General features: G+C 37.7%; 1 protein-coding gene across 8 annotated transcripts in view; it reads left to right on the top strand.

Annotated features, from left to right (window-relative positions):
* The window catches only part of tab2 (TGF-beta activated kinase 1 (MAP3K7) binding protein 2), a 97,300-nt gene that overhangs the window by 67,051 nt on the left and 6,790 nt on the right, over window positions 1–23,459 (top strand). For 6 of the 8 annotated variants that reach the window (XM_057822317.1, XM_057822315.1, XM_057822316.1 and 3 more), the window contains 3 exons: window positions 3,378–3,538; window positions 12,581–12,674; window positions 18,283–18,372. In XM_057822317.1, the coding sequence (XP_057678300.1) occupies window positions 3,378–3,538; window positions 12,581–12,674; window positions 18,283–18,372 (345 nt within the window). The remainder of the gene's footprint in view (window positions 1–3,377; window positions 3,539–12,580; window positions 12,675–18,282; window positions 18,373–23,459) is intronic. The other 2 variants (XM_057822319.1, XM_057822318.1) reach the window with 1 other exon arrangement.

The following is a 23,459-nucleotide window of genomic DNA, read 5'->3' as shown; positions in this document are numbered from 1 at the left end:
TAAGAATAACGTAGTAGAAAAAGGCTTGGCTTTATTAAATACTTCATAGAGTAAGTCCACTCAAGCTGTTCACTTACACCACAACAACTGTTTAACAAGTTCAACGATGATTTACGCATGCGGCGCTTTGAAGTCCGTGTCTCTGGCAAAATCAAACCCAAACATCTGTCAATCATCGTTAACTTTAATAAGCAACTCCAGTGCAATGCCTGACAAACAGAGCAGGGAAAGGGAGGGAGGGAGGGAGGGAGGGAGAGTGAGACTATGCAATCGGCTCGGGACAGCTCATCTGTATTTTTTTTTTTTTTTATGGAATTAATAGGAATTGAAACCTTAAAACCTGCCAAATAAGAAACTAATGGAATGTTCACTTTAAAAAAAAAAAAATTACGTTCTTTAAATGGCGTCCTCCTGTATGAATGCATTCTTGAAATCTGCTCTTGAGATTCCTCATTGATTTCTTATCTGAGCTGTAATACTGTGAATTTCATCCTGATTTCACCATGGTTACTAAAATGGCGCATTCTTCACTTGCTCAAAGTCACTATCTCTGAGTGCTGCCACTTGCTAATGTGTGCCAATATGCAAAAAGTCTTTTTTTTTTTTCCCTTCAAAGGAACACTTGGTAACTTTTTAACCTTTATAAAATATGTTCATAACATTTGTGATAATAACTAGACTGACCACTAGTCGAATGACACTGCTTTTATATCTTGATGGGGTCAGTATCACTTTCATCGACATTAATTAACTTTGAGGAGGGTGGCAGGAACCCTGCCACACCAAAAAAACCTACAAATGCATATGTCACTTCCCGCTTTCCCAGTACATTAACAAGACTGAAGTAGATGCGAACGCTTTCACGCGAATTCTGCAAAGATGGCAGAGCAATAAAAGAGACAAAAAGTTTTGTCTGAGGAGGGGGGGGAAAAAGGACATTTACCAGGATGTATAGAATAAACTTTGGCACAGCTTTCACTCGCTGGCGTGACACCCCCTCCCCTCCTCTCAACGATGAGTTCGGGTGGGGTGAAGCGTGGTTAGCCACAATAAGGGGCAGTTTACATGCTGACTCTGCGACACCAAGACGCAATGATGTTGCGGAATGGCCTCACCTTTATATTGAGTCGGCGAAAACTGAAGGCGAAGACGCAAACCTTTGAATCCTAGCTCCAAAGTGGAAAGATTCGCTTGCGGGGACTTGCTCCGCATCCATATCAATGGAAAGCTCCCGTGCCGATGACATCAGCACTTGCACACATCAAATTGGGCGTGCGCAGAGCTGCTACTAAACATTAAAAACAGCTAACATGGCGGAACGTCGGCTTTAATTGACTGTTTTTATGATAATTTTAATTTAAATATGTTTAATGTTTCAATTTTTGTGCCTTTTGGAGCAAAAAAAATGCAATTGCTTGGAATGGGCGGGTATGTTGTCTTCTGGTCTGAGGAGGTCGTCGGTGTCAAACTGCGTCATTGGCTGTCCCCTTGTAAATCTGCACTGCCCCCTAAGGCCTGGCATGAATACTACATCATTTTCACGCGAATTGAGACGTTTTCGAATGGAGACGTAACCATATAAAAGGAAATTTGAAATTTGTCGTTTTCTCGGAGCGTCACCATGTAAGTTGCCCCTAAGCCACACAGTTGCTAACCGTCATATACTATTGTTTAGCCACAACTGGATTTATTACCTATTTCTATTCATCTTTCACACAGCCGCTGGAAACAGAAATGTTGTTTAATCCATCTGCAAGCGACCAGGAGATTGACACCGTGCGGGTGTGTGCTGGTCCTCATGGGAAACGCAGTCTTCCTTAAGGCAAAACACAAACTGCTTTTGTCCAACGGCGTCGCTAAAATCGACCAAAACTGAAAAGTTACCAAATGTTGCTTTAAAGGACATGATTTTTAAATAAAAATTCCATAATTATTTCTTAAATGGCATGTTTTAAGGTTACAATTTTATATAAAGAAAGTGTTTTCTTCCATCACTCTTGGTTTTATTGGATTGTTAAAAAACTTGTTTTTGGGTACCCTGTTGCTGTAGTTGTAGTAGCTTTATGCATCCACTAGATGGAGCTACGCTAAAGGGAAAATAGTGTCGTGATTAACCAATATTGATCCACGTATGAGGCGCATCTGATTATAAGTCGCATTGTAGGCTTTTAGGTGCGCCTTACAGAACGGAAAATATGGTACTTTTATAGGTTTTGCTGAAGAAATAAAATTCATTTACTGTACTGATCAGACTATTAATTTGTAAGAGACTACACTGAACACAATGTTCTCAATCACATTTATTTAAAATACAATAATAGTAGTAAGAAAACACGCTATGAGCACTCGTACTACTTTTGCTCAGCCACAGAGTTTGTCAAAAAGTTAAATAATAAGTTATGTGTTTACATGATAGTACGTCATCAACCTCTGCGCGGAACTTAGCCTGCTGCATTAACACATAATGCTACCCGGGAAAGTTCCAGACATTTTACTTGGTCGCAAAGCGGTAAATTTCTGGCTAATATCCGTATCAACCAACTCGGGTAACTGTGTTCAGACATGAGCACGACCTGGGTAAACACCAGAACATTAACGGACTTCATTGTATGTCTGAAAGAAGCTTTAGAGTCAAATATTTTTTTTGCATTGTAATTAGTACGGTGTTTGGAATTTTGTGGGGAAGAAAATAGTTTATTCCATTTTTACGATGAGGCCGTATCATAACAAAATATCTCATTCTTAAAATAAGAGACTGTCATTTTTTCCCCAAAAATCTTTGAAATTGGCAGTAAATATAAAAATTCAACTAATGTTTTGTTTGTGTTTTGGGGTTTCCTGTGCCATAAACCTTCATAGTGAAGTAGATGAAGCTGTTTTACATGTGATTGATGGTAGTATTCAAATTTATCAACGTCTAATAAATAAGAAGGGTTATACAGATACATTTTTATTGTCATGCTTTTTCTATATTTTACTCACTGAAAAGAGGTTTGATTTAAGAGTTAAAGAGTACAGAACGATTGTACGGTAAGTCTCTTCGTTTTCTCAAGTCTCACTTTACGCTGAGGTGTTGTCTTTCTAACATGGTTTTACAAGTACACCCATCTAGTGTGTGGTGTAGTTTTACATGTCTAAAAATATCAATATCCTATACTGAAAGTTAACAGAAGTAATTCAAGATTACTGTTATGTCCAAGCATTGTTGCAGTCTCATCATTTGTAGTATTTTAATCAGGGATGTTCTAAAAATTTGTCGGAATGTGGTCATTGTAGGGTAAATTCAGTAAAATTAGTTATTTTTTGGGTCCACAGATGTTTTCATGAGCTTGATAATTGTTGATACTGCAGAAACTAATTACGATTCTTTTTCTCAGCATTGTTGGTCCATCAGAAGGCACGAATGGACAGGCTTTGGCATGAACTGGAGTTAAAGAAGAAGAAGCTGGAGAAGCTAAAAGAGGAAGTCAATGAGATGGAGAATGACCTGACCAGGAGACGACTGGAGCGATCAAACTCTGCCTCCCAAATTCCTTCTGTAAGTTTATTTTTGTGGTTTTTCAACAGCGAACAATAGTGAATTATGCTGTGATGGATTTATGGGGGAATAAAAAAAGTCAGATCTATGGTGATCCTGCCAACTGATGGAGAAATAGTCCCGTGATGCACTGACAACTGTTGACACACTTTTTGTTGTATTCCAGAAATTTATTTGGACTGCTTAATTTACATTAAACGCTCAGACATAAACAAGTACGTAAACAGGTTTGAAACAGTTACGTTAAAGGTTTACAGGGTTTCCTAGAGAAAACTTGGAAAGCCTAGTGGTAGAGAGAGAGAGAAAAGTGAAGTAAAAAAATAAGTGCAAACAAGGTCAAGGGTTAAAACCAGGTAACTCATATATTTAGTTTAAGCTATTGTGTTGTGCGACCTCATGAATGTTTTTGACCACCAGGCTTATAAAGCAGTAGGGGAAAACCCTGAGGATATTTTCACCAATATCTATTATACTGGGTGATGCCCCCCCCCCACCCCCAATCGAGAAACAATAATGGAATTAAAACATTTTTTTTTTTTTTTTTTTAAATAACATTCTTGAAATGGTGTCCTCCTATACGAATGCATTCCTGAACTCCTGTGTTGGGATTCTTCATTGATTCTTTGAGCTGGGATAATGTGAATTTCATCCTGAATTCACCTTGGTTACCAAAATGCCACATTGTTTACCTGCTCAAAGTCAAGGCTAGTGCTGCAACGGTTAATCGATTAACTCGAGTTATTTGATTAGAATAAAAGCTTCAAATCAAAATTTTCTGCTTCGAGGATTCTTGGTTTGCATTTAGTTGTATTGATTTGGGTGTATACACAGCCCTCTAGTGGCAGCAGTGAAAATGCCATAATTTGTCTGACATAGCTGAACCCAGATGCTCCTTGTTCAGACCAACATAAGATGTTTTTTGTATGAGCTAATATGTTTGTTTATGCATTCGTTATTTAGTTTAGAAGTATATTTAGCAGTTTTTAATGGGAATATGTGTTTGAGAATTTGTTAAGAGCTTTGTATAAAAGAACATTAGCATTTTGTAGCATTTAAGCTAGCGGACCTTTGCTGTGCAAGTTAGCCAATTGTTCTTTTGTTGTACTTGGGTCTGCATTGTTCTTTATACCGTTTGAGGCTAAGCTAATGTGTTTTAACTTATTTTTAAATACATTTATAAGTTAGGCTCTTGTGAAATGAAAGTGCGATTCAAAAGTTGAAGAAACACTCAGGAATTTTATTTTAGATTCGCATTTTAATGCTCTTTTGAAAGTGTAATCTTAGCAAGCTAGAATAAATATTATTGCAAGCAAAAACACTCGTTTTAAGTCTCGTAAAGTTTATCATCCAAAGTAAGAGTGTGACAATATCTCGATACAGCGATATATCGCGATATTTTGCAACCCGATCGGTTATCGATATGCTCCCGCCAAGTATCGATACTTTTATTTGACATATTGGCCATACAATGCAGTATGGATGCTGTAAACTGCTCACTGTTTGTTGAGCAATTCCTTGGCGGTCCACTAGGGGCGCTCAACAGTGGCGGTGAAGGTAAAGTGCGCACAAGTCGCCTAGAGAAGGAGAGCGGCCCCAAGTGGGTTGAAAAAAATTAAAAAGCTTCGTGAGAACGGTGGAGGAAAAGTGAGAAAAATATTGCTGAAAATAACACATGTGGACACACTTTGGAATTTACACCAATAATAATGGAAGTAAGGTGAACAAGGACTTTGCTGTATGCAAGAAATGTCTAATAAAATAAGGTTCACTGGCAGCTGGTGACTAATTAGACACCGGGTTTCAATGGAGCATCACTTGAGGTAAGAAAGTTTTGCAATGTACTAGTAATTGATTTTTTAATTTACATGTATTATTTTGATGACATTTGGTGTTGAATGATAAAAAAATGAACCAGGACCCTAAACTGGATGAAATTTATATGATATTACTTGAGAACCACTTTCCATCTAGTTTACGACACAAACTGTTATCACTGCCATTTTGATACAATAAGCTATAAAAACGGTTTGAATAGCTTCCAAGATATATAAGGTGACGTGCATGATAATTAATGTAGCCTACATATTAAAGATAGGTAATTATTGTTTTTTCAATTTCTATACATTCAATTAATATTTTTTTAATTCACTCAATACTTCAAACACACACAAAAACCAGGATTTCTTTTTTTTTTTTTTTTAATTTATTTTGTTGTTTTTAAGGTGAGGAAGAATGTAACTGACTGAGTCTGACATCTCAAATGCTGAAGCAGATGGTGGAACTGCTCAAACCAATGCTTTTGACAACAAAGGTCATATACAAAGAAAAGACCCACCAATTTTATCCTTGCCCCACTCCAAGCTCAACTGCTGACTGACACCTGCAGCACTGTTAAAAATTTTCAAAAGATTTAAAACTTAAGAAATTAAGGGTGCCATTCATCATGATTTCTCCAAGAAATATCAGTGGTTGTGGTTTGTTTCCTCTATATGTTCAGGTACACAATTATCAGTAGATTTATATTTCACCGCAATGTTGCAGTGAAAAGGTGTCACTGTTTAATAAATGACTTAAACAGTATTTTTTCTATTTTGAAATATATATATTTTTTTCGTTTCAACAGTTGTATCATAGAAAATCATGTATCAAATTTCTGACCAATGTATCGATATTTGCTGTATCGTGATATCGTGAGATAATCGTTATCGTGAGCCTTGTATCGCGAATCGTATCGTATCGTGAGGTGCCTTGAGGTTCCCACTCCTAATCCAAAGCATTAAATGTTTGTAATCCTATTACTCGATTAATCAAACTAACTAATCAATAGATTTAGAACTGAAACGAATACTCAAGTAACTCGAGTTTAAAAATGGATCAGAGTAATTTAGCGTTTAATTACAATGGGGCAAATAAGTATTTAGTCAACCACTAATTGGGCAAGTTCTCCCACTTGAAAATATTAGAGAGACCTGCAATTGTCAACATGGGTAAGCCTCAACCATGAGAGACAGAATGTGGGAAAAAAAACCCAGAAAATCACATTGTTTGATTTTTAAAGAATTTATTTCCAAATCATGATGGAAAATAAGTATTTGGTCAATACCAAAAGTTCATCTCAATACTTTGTTATGTACCCTTTGTTGGCAATAACAGAGGCCAAACGTTTTCTGTAACTCTTCACAAGCTTTTCACACACTGTTGCTGGTATTTTGGCCCATTCCTCCATGCAGATCTCCTCTAGAGCAGTGATGTTTTGGGGCTGTCGTTGGGCAACACGGACTTTCAACTCCCTCCGCAGGTTTTCTATGGGGTTGAGACCTGGAGGCTGGCTAGGCCACTCCAGGACCTTGAAATGCTTCTTACAAAGCCACTCCTTTATTGCCCTGGCTGTGTGTTTGGGATCATTGTCATGCTGAAAGACCCAGCCACGTCTCATCTTCAATGCCCTTGCTGATGGAAGTAGATTTTCACTCAAAATCTCTCGATACATGGCCCCATTCATTCTTTCCTTTACAGAGATCAGTCGTCCTGGTCCCTTTGCAGAAAAACAGCCCCAAAGCATGATGTTTCCACCCCCATGCTTCACAGTGGGTATGGTGCAATTCATTATTCTTTTTCCTCCAAACAAGAGAACCTGTGTTTCTACCAAAAAGTTCTATTTTGGTCTCATCTGACCATAACAGATTCTCCCAGTCCTCTTCTGGATCATCCAAATGCTGTCTCGCGAACCGCAGATGGCCCTGGACGTGTCGTGTACTTTCTTCAGCAGTGGGATACGTCTGGCAGTGCAGGATTTGAGTCCCTGGCGGCGCATTGTGTTACTGATAGTAGCCTTTGTTACTGTGGTCCCAGCTCTCTGTAGATCATTCACTAGGTCCACCAGTGTGGTTCTGGGATTTTTACTCCCCGCTCTTATTATCATTTTGACGCCACGGGGTGAGGAGGGAGTTGAAAGTCTGTGTTGCCCAACGACAGCCCCAAAACATCACTGCTCTAGAGGAGATCTGCATGGGCGAATGGGCCAAAATATCAGCAACAGTGTGTGAAAAGCTTGTGAAGAGTTACAAAAAAACGTTTCGCCTCTGTTATTGCCAACAAAGGGTACATAACAAAGTATTCAGATGAACTTTTGGTATAGACCAAATACTTATTTTCCACCATGATTTGCAAATAAATTCTTTAAAAATCAAACAATGTGATTTTCTGAGTTTTTTTCCACATTCTGTCTCTCATGGTTGAGGTTTACCCATGTTGACAATAACAGGCCTCTCTAATATTTTCAAGTGGGAGAACTTGCACAATTAGTGGTTGACTAAATACTTATTTGCCCCACTGTATGTCAGCTTTAAGCATCACGAGGGCTAGGTTTCTACTAATTATTATTATTTTCAATTAATTATGACCACTGTCGATGCGTGGCTAAAGTGTCTTACATACAGGCTTTATTTAATTTGTAAAAACACAGCAGGGTAAGGGTGTAAAATAAAAACATAATATACTGTAGCTAACTGTCAGTCTTAGCTCAGTAGCCATTGCCAAATAAAACACCTAGTAGCACTGGTGCCTAATGTGCTCCAATACAGCAGGTATCTTCTTCAAACTTCACTTCACTACACTACACTACTACTACACTTCAAAAACTATCCTATCAGGATTTACAATTTAGACCAATTTAAAACTTTACTAGAACTTCAAAACTTCAAAATAGCTTGACACAAATGGAAATTCAATTGAAACACATTCAATTATTATTTTTTTTTAAAAAATAAGATCTAGAATTTTTAGGAGTGAAAGCCGTGATTTTGTTGTTGTTGTTTTTTTTCTAGTCACATCTGAGTTGCAATTTTTGGCTATTTTCAACAATGTACATGAAAATAAAGACATTGATTGTCTGAAAATGGTTCAATGTTTGGTGGAATGTTTTGTTTTCTCATGTATAACTGCTGTTTTCCTAAAAAAAAAAAAAAAAGTTTTATCGGATTACTCGATTAATCAATAGAATTTTCAGTCGAATATTCGGTAGCTGCAGTCCTAAATATATTAATCAATTACTTAAATAATCAATATCTGCAGCCCTCGTAATGGCTGCCACTGGCTCGTGTCTGCCAGTTTGCAAAAATTCCCGTTTCTTTTAACAGTGGTGAACAGGAGATTTCAAGAATGCATTCATGCAGGAAGGCTCCATTTAAATGACTTCATTTTAAAATGAAAATTCCATAATTGTTTCTTAAAAGACATATTTTTTTAAAGTTCCAATTGCTATGAAGAAAATATTTTTATCCCAACTTTCTTGGTTTTATTGGATTGTTAAAAAGTTGCCATTTTTTGGGGTGACCCTGTATTTCACTGTCAATAAACTAGGGCTGTCAAATGATTAAAATTTTTAATCGAGTTAATTACAGCTTAAAAATTAATTAATCGTAATTAATCGCAATTAATCGCAATTCAAACCATCTCTAAAATATGCCATATTTTTATGTAAATTATTGTTGGAATGGAAAGATAAGACACATGACGGATATATACATACAACATACTGTACATCAGTACTGAATTTGTTTATTGAAACAATAAATCCACAAATGGCATTATTAACATTCTTTCTGTTAAAGTGATCCACGGATAGAAAGACTTGTAGTTCTTAAACGATAAATGTTATAGTTACAAGTTATAGTAATTTTATATTAAAACCCCTCTTCATGTTTTCGTTTTAATAAAATTTGTAAAATTTTCCGTCGGGAAGTCGAATCTCGGATTCAGGAGGAGCAGTGTGGTTTTCGTCCCGGCCGTGGAACAGTGGACCAGCTCTACACCCTCGGCAGGGTCCTCGAGGGTGCATGGGAGTTCGCCCAACCAGTCCACATGTGTTTTGTGGATTTGGAGAAGGCGTTCGACCGTGTGCCTAGGGAAGTCCTGTGGAGGGTGCTCCGGGAGTACGGAGTACCGAGCCCCCTGGTAAGGGCTGTTCGGTCCCTGTACGACCGGTGTCAGAGTCTGGTCCGCATTGCCGGCAGTAAGTCGAATTCGTTCCCAGTGAGGATTGGACTCCGCCAAGGCTGCCCTTTGTCACCGATTCTGTTCATAATTTTTATGGACAGAATTTCTAGGCGCAGCCAAAGCGTTGAGGGTGTCCGGTTTGGTGGCCTCAGCATTGCATCTCTGCTTTTTGCAGATGATGTGGTGCTGTTGGCTTCATCAAGCCGTGACCTCCAACTCTCACTGGGGCGGTTCGCGGCCGAGTGTGAAGCGGTTGGGATGAAGATCAGCACCTCCAAATACGAGACCATGGTCCTCAGCCGGAAAAGGGTGGAGTGCCCTCTCCGGGTCGGGGATGAGATCCTGCCCCAAGTGGAGGAGTTCAAGTATCTTGGGGTCTTGTTCACGAGTGAGGGTAGGAGGGAGCGGGAGATTGACAGGCGGATCGGTGCAGCGTCTGCAGTGATGCGGACTCTGCACCGGTCCGTTGTGGTGAAGAAGGAGCTGAGCCAAAAGGCGAAGCTCTCAATTTACCAGTCGATCTACGTTCCTACCCTCACCTATGGTCACGAGCTGTGGGTCGTGACCGAAAGAACAAGATCCCGGATACAAGCGGCTGAAATGAGTTTCTTCCGCAGGGTGTCCGGGCTCTCCCTTAGAGATAGGGTGAGAAGCTCGGTCATCCGGGAGGGGCTTGGTGTCGAGCCGCTACTCCTCCGCGTTGAGAGGAGCCAGTCGAGGTGGCTCGGGCATTTGGTTCGGATGCCTCCTGGACGCCTCCCTGGAGAGGTGTTCCGGGCATGTCCCACCGGCAGGAGGCCCCGGGGTCGACCCAGGACACGATGGAGAGACTACGTCGATCGGCTGGCCTGGGAACGCCTTGGAATCCCGCAGGAGGAGCTGGCTGAAGTGGCTGGGGAGAGGGAAGTCTGGGCTTCCCTGCTAAAGCTGCTGCCCCCGCGACCCGACCCCGGACTAAGCGGAAGATAATGGATGGATGGATGGATGGATGTAAAATTTTCAATCAAAAGTAGAGTTCATATAATAATAAGAAGAATAAAAATAGAATGAAAAGTTTTACGTGTATTTTGCATAGCTAAATTGATACGGAATGCCAGTTTATTTAGCATTGTTGTTTAACTGTGTGTCAGAATAGGGCCTCATTACTATAGACTGAAGTGCTTTTCTTTTTGAGAACATTGTTTTTTTTGAGAGATAGGAATATTATTTTTGTTGTGCTTTCACTAAGCGATACTTATGTTTGTTGTGAAGTAGAAGCTTATGGCAATAAACGGCGCGCCTGTGTCCACTCGCCTTTACTGTATAACATATACAGTGGGGAGAACAAGTATTTGATACACTGCCAAAACCCATTGGCAGTGTATCAAATACTTGTTCTCACCACTGTATCTGTACATATCTTACCCAAAATAAAACAAGAGACACATAATTGCCACTAAAAGAAAGAAAACTTACCGAAATATGTGTGGAGCACAAATAGCAATTTGCATTGCATTGTGAATACAGCATAAACGTCTCACAACTACTAATTCTCCCACGTTTAGAAGACATAACATGAGTATGGAACGGCGCTGCCCCCAAGCGGCTGGTGGCATTCTCTTCACTCTTAATGTCCAGAAACGGCCTCATTGTAATGTTTGAGGCAATATGCCAGCGGGTGCGTTAATTGCGTCAAATATTTTAACGTGATTAATTAAAAAAATTAATTAACGCCCGTTAACGGGATAATTTTGACAGCCCTACAATAAACAATCAATGAATAATTTAAAATGCTTATTTTGGCAAATCTTGTCTTTGGTTGTAAACCTGGCATACGACAAAACTGATTACACTAAACTTGAGTCTTAAAACTTACAAATTAAAGCAGATAGCAATTCCCCCTCTTTATAGCAATAATTACGGTTTATGATTTAACTGATTGAACCGATGCACTTTATAAGTCTCATTTAATTTGTTAGGCCGTTCTAGATATCACTTATACAGTATACACTTTACAGACAGTAGCACAGTTCAAGCCAACACAATTATTATTAAACCGTTATGCTCTCTTCAATTTTATAATAATTCTAATACCTAGTTGGGCTGAAAGATATTGGAAAAAAACTGACATTGCGACTTTTTAGGGTTTTGCGATTTATTGCAATATTAAAACTAGAAGAATTTTTGCCAGATGACTTAAATAGCTCTGTTTGGGAAGGCTTTGGTTGACTCACGATGACCACATTGTATTCATATAATACTGTTTAATCCAGGCTAAGGGGGTTCATCTGTGAATGAATGATGAAGATTGGTTTATATAAAAGAGATCCAGGAGGCCATGTCTCTCCCTATGTTAATGAAAGAAACTCCCACAGTAGTCTCACACGAAATAGTATAAAAACAATGAAAATGGACTAATGAAATATCTGAAATTGCTTTTGAATTTAGTTTCAGTCTAATTATTTACGAGAAAAATAATACCCTCATGAAACAAGCCTCGACAAAAATCCCAAGTTATTTTCTTTTGTTGCACAATCTTTTGAGGCAGTCACTGCTATTTAATGGATTTTTTGTAACCTTCGATGAAATTTCTGCTCTTAGCCATTCTTTTGTAACTTTAGCTGGGGTTTTGGGTCATTTTCCTGTAAGAACCATGACCTGCAGTTTAGAACAAGCTTTCCGACCCGGGGCAGCAGAGATCTCTCAACAAAACCAGGATGTCAACCAGAAATTCACAGTGGTTCAAAATTCAAAATGGGCACAGTCACAAACTGCCATTGGGGGCGAGCATGCGGGAAGTTGAGCGTGTCGTCCTTTGATCAAAAGTCATAGTTTTGAATCCAGTTTGGCTTGTACAAATTGTCATTGTGCCACATGGCACAAACCGGCTGCCTCGCTACTGTCAGTCTGCCCCAGGGCAGCTTTGGTTACAATAGTAGCATATTGTAGAGCTCAATTATAATGTCGTGAGTTTTTAGCTCAGAAATTTGTCACACAAAAGTCGATGAAGCATCACTTCAAACCTCAACATTGCAGAGTCTTAACCATCTTGTCTTGTTCTCTCAGATCGAGGAGATGAAGCAGTTGCGATGCAAAAACAGATTACTACAAATCGACATTGAATGCCTCACCAAAGAAATTGATTTATGTCAAAAAAGAGGTAAGAATCTTTCATTCTTAAAATGTTTTCTTAAAAATGTTTTCTTAACGTGTCTCGTTTGGTTATTGTACGGAAGACAAGTCTGGAGTGTTGGAGGTCAGATAGGCTACAAGCTCGGGGGTTGTCACATCCTCCCTGTACATGCTGACAAGGTGCTACTATTGTAATGTTAACTACTGCTTCTTCCTGAATTGCATCCTGTAGCTGTTTGCTAACATGGGATTTATTGGTCGTCTGAGCGCATCACTGCTGACAGAAATAAAACCAGTGAGCAGCCACTTTTACTCATACTTATGTTAGCAATTAAAGCAGGGGTGAGTGGGTAAACCGGTCCTCAAGGGCCATAATGGGTCTTTGATTGAGGGATTGAGGGGGGGTACTGCCCCACCGGTGGCCGAAAAATGTCATTGCATGTAATTAGAGCTGAAACGAATACTTGAGCAACTCGAGTAACTCGAGTTTAAAAACTGATCCGAGTAATTTTATTCACCTCGAGTAATCGTTTATTTTGACAGCTCTAAGCATCACGTTTTGCTCGGACTACTTTTAATGCGGGACAACGCGCTGATGTCACGTGCGCAGAGGAAGAAGCAAAAAAAAAAAAAAAAACACACATCAGCCGACAGCCGCTAGAAATGACGCTGACGTTACTAAATACTAGCCCGCACGATGCTACGTTGATAGCAGGTAGCGTCTGATGAGTCTCATAGAGATCACATGTATGTCGAACTAGATGCGAAATGACAGACTCGGCCGCATCGGGGCAGCGTTAGTAAACAGCCGCCATCTTAAAGCAGTAGAGCGCTAAGCGCTAATAAAGAGCGCTAAACGCTAATAAATAAGATTAACGTTACTAGAGGTGTGCAAAATTTCCGATTCTTAGATTATTCGCGATTCGGCCGTGGAAGATTCGAGAACGATTCACAAACATCCAAATTCCGATTATTAAAATATGCGAAGTAAAGCGGAAGTACACAACACTCAGCGCGCCGCGCGGTCTTCGGGACAGAACGGAGCGAGAGTAGCTAAACATCATGCTTCCCGTTACTCGGCCCCTTGGGTAATGCCAATGCTCAACTCACGGCTCTAGCTCAACTCATGCAACGAGATAAAAAAACACAACAACATACCTGACTGCTGCCGAAAAGCTGTTTCAAAGTACATCCATATAATGTTACGGTGGATATCATTTATATAGGACTAGATGCAATATAGATTTGGTAGTGTTAGCAGCACATCTACAAAAAGCTAGATGCGGGCGTTATAAACGGCCGCCATCTTAAAGCAGTACACTTCCCTGCAAGGCTGTTGTAGCGAACCTTCCAAGCAAACCTAATTAACTTTTTATCTAAAATACTCCTAAATCTTTAAAATAGTTTTAAAACTTTCACATGTCGAAAGTAGACAAAAGGGAAATTATGGAATAACGGGAGCAATTTTAACTAATTTAACGGTTGATTCACAACATGAAATTAATTGAATGTAGTTTAAAGCTGCTGATACAGAATGGGGACTGGAGTTTTTTATTTAATGTTATTTTTGTATATTTGTTTACTGCTACATGTTAACTTGATACTGAAATAGTAGTGTGGTTTAGCCTGAGAGTATTTTTGAACAATTTTGGAACAAATGTACAAAACATAAAAAAAAAAAAAAAAAAAAAAAAAGAGGGAAAAAAAGGAGGGGGGTGCATCAATAATCGTTTTATAATCGAATCGGAGCCTCTGAATCGTAATCGTAATCGAATCGTTAGGTGCCCAAAGATTCCCAGCTCTAAACATTACTGTCACTAGCTCACGCACACAGGCTTTAACATAACATAGCGTTGTGGAGTGATGAGGGTGTAAAATAAAAACTCAATAATGCTTATTAACTATCAATTTTAGCTCAGTAGTCATTGCTGGATAAAACACCAAGTAGCACTGGTCCCTAATGTGCTCCAATACAGCCTTTATCATAGATTTATTTTGAACACTGCAAAAACTCAAAATCCTATCAGGACTTACAGTTTAGACTAACTTAAAACTTAACTAGAACTTAAAAATGGCTTGACACAAATAGAAATTCAGTTGAAACACATGGGAAAAATTCCAAACTTTTAAGAGATGCGTGTTATCAAGAGTAACGGCATTTTCAGGTATATATACGTATATATACATACATACATATATATATATATATATGTATATATATATATATATATATATATTTTTTTTTTTTTTTAAATAAGATCTTAAAGCAGTGAATTAGTCTTTTTTTTTAAAATTCTAGTTACATCTGAGATGCAATTGTTGGCTGTTTTCAACAATATACATCGAAAATAAAGACATTGATTGACTGAAAATGGTTCAAGATTAGATGAAATGTCTTGTTTTCTCATGTATATTTATAATTGCTCTTCACTTAAAAATATATTTGTTTTATCCGATTACTCGATTAATCGATAGAATTTTCAGTCGATTACTCGATTACTAAAATATTCGATAGCTGCAGCCCTACATGTAATTAAAGGGGAAGTTCCGAATTTTTGACACAAGGTTTAATCTTTGAGTTAGCGGGGGTTCAATTAGTCCGTGGAATTGATTTCAAGAAATTCTGTGCAGTTTGTTATCTGTTAGTTTCAGGGCTCCGGAGTGGCTAAGCTAGCACGAGTCAATGGTGCCTGCTTAGCATGCCAATAAAAAATGATATCAACAGATCTAACATAGTCAAATAAATTCAAAAAGTAGATTATTGTTCTCACCCCCAATCGTGAACGCCCGTCTCAGTGGGGGAAAATAAAAATCTATTTCTGGAAGGTGGCAACCTTACTTTTGAAACAGGTCTCAAATTACTGCGGAATTTCTTTCAGTAAAAGTTTTATCAGGTTCGAGGTATTGAAACTAGCCGATTTAACTCCACCTCTCGACACTTTCAGGCCGCAAATCTTGCATGCAGCCATTGTACTCGACGGAGATCTTTCTATGTAAAAATATTTTCAGATGTGGATATTGGACTTTCTTCAATAAAATACGCAACAACTGTGTCTGCCTCATTTGCAAAGAGACAGTCGCTGTTTTCAAAGAGTTCGATGTGGCGCGATATTACCAAACAAGACACGCTGACATGTACGACATTACAGGGAAGATACGCAGCGAGAAATTAAAGCAACTTGAAGCTAGTTTAATTTCACAGCAGCAGTATTTCGCAAGAGCTTGAGGGTCGAAAGAGAACGCCACAAAGGCGAAATTGTTGAAATTATGAATTAAAAAAAAAAAAATAAAGCAAATGTGACACACAGAAGGGCTTGCTAAAATTTGTTTATATATATTGTTCTATGTAAATCAGCCAAGGTAGCCCCCCACATTTTTACCACACCAAATCTGGCCCCCTTTGCAAAAAGTTTGGACACCACTGATTCACTGATGATCCGTAGACGAGGCCAGCTTCTTTCACTTGGTACCAGCTAAATATTATTCAAAAAATAATGATGGTGGAAGAAATAAACATCTTGAATTTGAAACTGTATGTTGTCGGCGATTAGCCTCGCAATGATCTTAATTGTGGTTGTCAGCCCAAAACCCTGTAAATATATATTAAATGCATCATACCAGATATAAAATGACTACTACATAGTCTGTGGTGATCGTTTGGTGCCCAGTTTTCTCGTCGAATTGCAGCAGTCCATATCGCTCTCCTCTTCGGGTCTCTCAGAATACGGTAGAACTTAAGTCTCTCTGTCTATCTTCTCTGTTACTGCAACCAACCGCCACACACGCCTTCACCATTTTGATTATTAATGTTAACGAGCAGAAAAACACGCCGTAATAGGAGGCATGTAGGTAGCGGTAACGTGTAATCATGACGAGCTGACGGACAATATGGCGACTCCAGTCGGGGGGGGCGGAGTTGGGACGTCATGTGATTGGGGTCTATAATACAATTTGCAGATTTTTTTGACAAAAAGAGCCCCACTCCTTTCCAGTGGCAAAAACAAAGAATAGTTCAAATTTCAAAATGTATCTCGTCCGACATCTTTTATCGGATTCACATCATTTACACGAAAAACATTTTTGGAAATCAGGGCATACAAAAGTTGTATATGGCGGAAAATAGGTGACTTGAAGTTCTGCTCTGAGACCCCCAATTTGGCAAACTTTCAAAATTGTCCGACATGCATGTGTGATACATCATTGGAAAGCTTAAAATCTGTTTTCTGGAGGAAGAAAAAATTTGAACAAGAGGGCATTTAAAAAAAAAAAACAGCGAAACCCTATCTGGAGGTCAAAGCATAAAAGAGCAGAATTAAAGACGCCATGACGAGATATTACCGTGTACTTACCTTCTTTCGATCCAAAAACTGCATGTAGCATATGTATCACTGAGTGTCAAGACACTGCTGGATTTTTTGGGGATTTTATGGGTGAAACATGGTAATATATCAAGGGTCGCGATGCAGAAATCGCAGAGATCAAGGAGTGGTCAAGATTTTCTTTTTTTTTAATATATATATTTACCCTTTTAAACATTTTTTCCCCAATTTTTCTTTGGTTTGATTGATTATTTATTATCTAACATATTGGAGAAAATGCGACAGTAACAAAAAAAAAAATACATTTAAGAGATAGTTATGAGGTAGATATCCGTGACTTTTTTACAGACACCATTTTTTTCAGTGTGACGTCATTTGTTTAAAAGTTTAAAATATGCGAGTGAATAATTTTTTAAAGTCTTTTTTTTTTTTTTTTTTAAACAAAATATTAGACATCAATTAATGATTCTAAGCTAAAAATGACCAACATTTTGAATAATAAATATAGTTAATTACCTTCGTTTTATGGCTGGGTTGAAACAAAAGCAGTTGCGGGACGTGTATAAACGGGGGTTTCCAGGGTAAAACGGACAAATTAAAAATAATTCGGGGGCTTATTGCGCCATGAATCTGCTATGGCAGCATATAGACATATTGGTCTATCAAACGCAACAGTTCTTTTGGCTTAAAATACAGCAGTTTATTTTAAAGAGGGTTGCAAGACCAGAATCTGCATTTTCAGCCTTTTCTATGTTTTCCGCCATATGGTTTTTGACCCCAAAAAAAGATCCGATATCAAGACTAAGTGACCTAAAAAGCCCCAAAATGTGAAGGAAGTGACCCGGTAATGCTCTTAAAAAAACAACAGGAAATGATTTTAAAAAATGAAGCTCAGCAAGTTAAAGCTCATCTAGCTCTAGACAACGTGTAGCGCCGTCAATGGCACTGAAACATGAATAAACAAAGGAATCGACCAAATATTTGGTATAAGTGTGCAATACAGAAAGAAATGACCTACAATGAATCCAAATTGTCAAAATGTCAAAAAATTAACAGGAGACTAGTTTATTGAGATGTACCTTATGTTCTAAAAAGCATATGTGTACAGGTATATTGACATCCTCTAGTTTATTTGATTAGCTTTCATTGTTGCTCGCAAAAGTAAAAGTAATTATTTGAGGACTAAACTACTTAAATATTCTTTTTTTTTTTTTTGTTATTTAATTTACGGCCTATTAAAAATGTTGTAGCCAGAAATGCAAATCCCCAAATAAATGCAGTTTAAAACTTAAAAGCTTTCTCTTTATCTATTTACAGGATCACACTTCAATCCCAGCCATAATTTCTATGACAACATTGGATTTGTTGGTCCTGTTCCACCAAAACCCAAAAGTACTTTATCAATTGGTAAGTTGAGGAGGATTGAATTTTCTACATAGTTGGTCTCTAAATTATAAATATATATATTTATTTTTATGGAAAAAAAAATATTTATAAATATGTGTCCAAATCCTGGTGATTTTTGCAAAGAAAGGCTGATACAAGGGAAATTACTGTACGTTTGATAATAGACTTCATAACCTATTGACATGACACGGGAAACGGGGCCGAGTCGTAGGGGGCCTATTTTCAAAATTTCAATTTCAAATATTTACAAAACAAAAGCTGCTAACAACCTAAAACCATAAAAGGCACCTACCTTAGCCATATATGAGTCTCCATGAGCAGCGGCATCAAAAAATTCAAAGTCGCTCCCTTACAAAATCCCGATTATTATTTCGTATATAACACAACTTAAAATGGCTATAAAAGTCTTTACACTGGATGCACAAAAATCACCAAATGCAGAGATAATCACCTATATTATCAGGACCAATAGCAAAATTTAACATATCATATGAGTTTTTGACCAAAATAGCAACCTTTTTCTTTCTTTCTTTTTTTTTTTAAGTTACTGCAAGTTTTCAACAGCTAATAAATCACTCAATTTAACAACAGAAACTTAATACTTAAGGAAAAAATGCAGAATCAATTATAAATAATATGTAAATTATTAAAAAATTCTATATACAATCAGTGTTGTTAATAACGGCGTTACAATATAACGGCGTTACTAACGGCGTTATTTTTTTCAGTAATGAGTAATCTAATTAATTACTTTTCTCATTTTGGCAACGCCGTTACCGTTACTGAGGCGGGAAAGGCGTGCGTTACTATGCGTTACTAAGTTGGTTGAATAAAAAAAAGTCTGAGAGAAACGGACTCACGGGGACGAGAGCAGAGCAGGAGTGGGGAAGACGCCGTTGCAACTGCGATGCTAGATGGCTCCAATAATACCTGACTGCAGCCATAGCCGACAAACTACGCCCACATGACACGGTAGATATCATATTATAGATCTAGATGCATATGACAGACACTGCTGCATTGCCAACATGTTTTAAGGACTACATGCGTTTGTAAACAGCCGCCATCTTAAAGCAGTAGACCTCTCAGGAAGGCCCTGATGTAGAGATCCTTCCTAGCGAACCTAAGTAATTTTTTTTTTTATCTAAAATGCTCCTAAATCGGCAAAATCTTAACTTAAATCTATCTTTAAATGATGAAACAATTTTAAAACTTACACATGTTTAAAGTAGACAGATGGGAACTAATGCAATAACGGGAGAAATTTTAACAACTTTAACGATTGATTCACAACTTTAAATGACTTCCACACATAGCAAAGGTTACTAGCTAGTTATCGCAATACCCTTGTGTCTAGTTAAGTGGAGGGTAAAGAATTGGGCTTGGGCCAATTGTCCCCCAAGCCCTTTAAGCTTCACATTGTGTGACCTGTTTTTTTTTTTTTTTTTTTTTTTTTTTTTTTTTTTTTTTTTTGAGGAAAAAAAAAATATCACTAGTTACTTTGCCAAGTAACTAATTACTCTTACATTCAGGTAACTGAGTTACTAAAGCAATTACTTTTTGGGAGAAGTAATTTGTAACTGTAATTAATTACTTTTTTTAAAGTAAAATTAACAACACTGCATGGCACTAAATGCGTTAGTAGACAGCCACCATCATAAAGCAGTAGACTTTTTAGGACGGCTCTGTTGTAGAGAACCTTCCTAGCGAACCTAAGTAACTTTTTATCTAAAATACTTCTAAATCGGCAAAATCTTGACTTGAATCTATCTTTAAATGATGAAACAGTTTTAAAACTTTCATATGTCGAAAGTAGAGAGAAGGGAACAAATTCAATAATGTGAGCAATTTTAACAACTTTTAACAGTTGATTCAGGGTAAAGGGTAAATTAGGGTAAAGAATTGGGCTCGGGCCAATTGTACCAAAAACCTTCACAAAAAACTTCACATAGTGTGGCCAATGTTTTTTTTTTTTTTTTTTTTTTTTTTTTTTTTTTTTTTTTTTGAGGAAAAAAAAAAAAGTAATTATCACCAATTACTTTGCCAAGTAACTAATTACTCTTACATTCAGGTAATTGAGTTACTAACGCAATTACTTTTTGGGAGAAGTAATTTGTAACTATAATTAATTACTTTTTTTCAGTAAGATTAACAACACTGTATACAATCACACCTTATTATAGAGTAGAATAGCCCTTTATTATCATTATACCACTATATACTGTTAGCGAATGAGGCTAGCGGCCGCCTGACGTAAACAGAGCTTTTCTGGCGATTTTCTGGGAAATTCTTGTGAATAAATGCTTAAACCCCCGAATTCTTCATAGATATGGACGTAAAACAGTCCAATTCTAGGTTAAAAGCAAAGAGGCCGTGAAGTTAGCGTTTATTTTACGTATATTGACGAAGTACCATGCTACTATATTAGCGAATGAGGCTAGCGGGCGCCTGGTGTGAAAGGAGCTTTTCTGGGGAAAATTCTTGTGAATAAATGCTTAAATCCCCGAATTCTTTATAGATATGGACGTAAAACAGTCTCGATTCTCGGTTAAAAGCAAAGAAACCATAGAGGTAGCATTTATTTTGCGTAAATATTGCCAACTATGAGGCTAGTCAGGTACATGTGTAAACAAAGAGGAAAATTCCTGAGAATAAATGCTTCAATCGAATGGTACGAAAAATATAATATTTACCTTGAATCCTCGAGCAAATCACTCCTGAGACAACCCTTCCTGTTTGTATGCGTAGTTAAATCCATTCGTAAGTAAATCCAAGTTTAAATTCGACATGAGCATGTGCCGTCTTCGGCAATTACTAAATGAAGCTCGGCACCCTCTGATAAGGCGTCGAGCAAAGAATGACGAAGTGTCAGGTCAATAGATTTTTGCAGTCTATGGGTTGATCTTATCATCCTGTTGCCATTCATACAACAGAATAATGCAGGGAGCATTTTGTTCAACTGGACATGCTCAAATTTAGGCAAGATCATCATTATTTCACATCACATCAGATTTTTTTTTTTTTTTTTTTAGATAACGAGCTGCCATTAGGCCAATTCTTTTTTTGACGTAAAGTAGCACTATGTAAGATTTGCACTTCAATGACTCCTTAAATGGCCCTAATGCAGGTTCCCCCCTTGGATTTTTTAAAACTGTGGTGGTGGGCTGCATTGTAGTCGGACAGCGTGGTGCGGCGAAATTGTTTCATACCGTGACATACAAGAATATTTTTTAACATTAATTTTTTTCTCAAGAAGAACAATGACAAAAACCTATTTGCAAAAAATAAAAAAACTATTTGAGTGCTCTTTCATAAGGGAAATCAGCAATCAGTGGTCCATTTATAGTCAATGTAAGGCATGCTGCCAGATTATCCCCCTCCAGCCGGTTTCTCAGGTCTGTCTTCACCTACCCAAGAAAAAACAAAAAAGATCAAGGAAATAAAGACTTGTAAGCATATCTAACTGACATTGTACAGTTGACCAAATGTCTTACTCTGTTCATTGCAGAGAAATCGCTCTCATTGTTGAGATAGGCACTGTCAACGCAATAGCTGACCGTTGGCTCAAGCAAGGGTATAGCCCTCCCCGTCAGTCAGTGATGCAGTCTTTGCCATCATGCTGACCTGGTCCATATTCTGATACACATTCAATGAATTAGCCATTAGGACTACACTGTTTCGACCCCATGTTTCACAGATTACATTAAATCAACTGAAGTGTCTATGTGGGAGTTACTTTTCTGATGGTTTTAAAGTTACTCCCTAGTGCAAACTGATATTGAAAAAAATAATGATTAGTTTCAATGACTTATTTCGCCATCTGTTTTGTAATTTTTTGGATAAGTATAATGCCAATTTCTAACCTTTTTCAACACCGTAACTTAAGTTGAAACAATACAACTATGATTAATAAAAAATAGGGCTGTCAAACGATTACAATTTTTAATCGAGTTAATCACAGCTTAAAAATTAATTAATCTTAATTAATCGCAATTCAAACCATCTCTAAAATAAGCCATATTTTTCTGTAAATTATTGTTGGAATGGAAGTCACAAGACAGACATAAACATTCAACATACTGTACATGAGTACTGTACTTGCTTATTTTAACAGTAAATCCACAAGATGGCATTAACATTATTAACATTCTTTCTGTAAAGGGATCCAAAGATAGAAAGACTTGTAGTTCTTAAAAGATAAATTTGAGTACAAGTTATAGTAATTTTATATTAAAACCCCTCTTAATGTTTTCGTTTTAATAAAATTTGTAAAATTTTCAATCAAAAACTAAACTAATAGCTCGCCATTGTTGATGTCGCCGAGCGGTGACGTCACATCGGGCTCCCTGCCGTTCTTCCACAGTGTCTTTAACTACGTAAGGTAGTGATTGAAATACACCACAAGGTGTCTATGGCAAGTTTTAAATTAATTAGAGATCTAGCCAAGGCAAAGTCTGAGAAAGTTTTATATGTATTTTGCATAGCTATTTGATTGAGAATGCCAGTTCTCTTTGCATTGAGCGCTTTTCTTTTTGTGAACATTATTTTTTTGAGAGATAGGAATATCATTTTTGTTGTGCTTTCACTAAATGATACTGTATCGACTTAACTGTTCCGCCCAAATGCATGATGGGAAGTTGGACAACCATGACTGTCAGTGGTGGCTGCAAATGGTATAAAGTATGTTCTGCGTTGAGTTCAATTATGCGTGGTAAGAAAAAAATCATCTCCTGTGAGAGATAGGAGTATTATTTTTGTTGTGCTTTCACTAAACGATATTGTAGCGACTTAACTGTTCCGGCCCAAATGCATGATGGTAAGTTGGGTAACCATGACTCTCAGTGGTGGCCGCAAATGGTATGGAGTATGTTCTGCGTTGTGTTCAATTAAGCGTGTTAAGAAAAAGCTCGTCTCCTGTCATTCTTCCCCACGTCGTTCGCCACAATACTTATAATTGTTGTGAAAGAGTTGTCAAAGCTTAAGCCAATACAAGGCACGGTCCAATGAGCGCCTGTGTCCACTCGCATTTCTCTGCCTTTTGACGGCGTCATTGTAAACTGTTTGAGGCAACGCATGAACGGGTCATT

This window comes from Corythoichthys intestinalis, chromosome 19 (genome assembly GCF_030265065.1).
Source record: "Corythoichthys intestinalis isolate RoL2023-P3 chromosome 19, ASM3026506v1, whole genome shotgun sequence".
Lineage (NCBI taxonomy): Eukaryota > Metazoa > Chordata > Actinopteri > Syngnathiformes > Syngnathidae > Corythoichthys > Corythoichthys intestinalis.
Note: the sequence above shows the minus strand (reverse complement) of the source record. Positions and strands in the feature narration are given on the sequence as shown.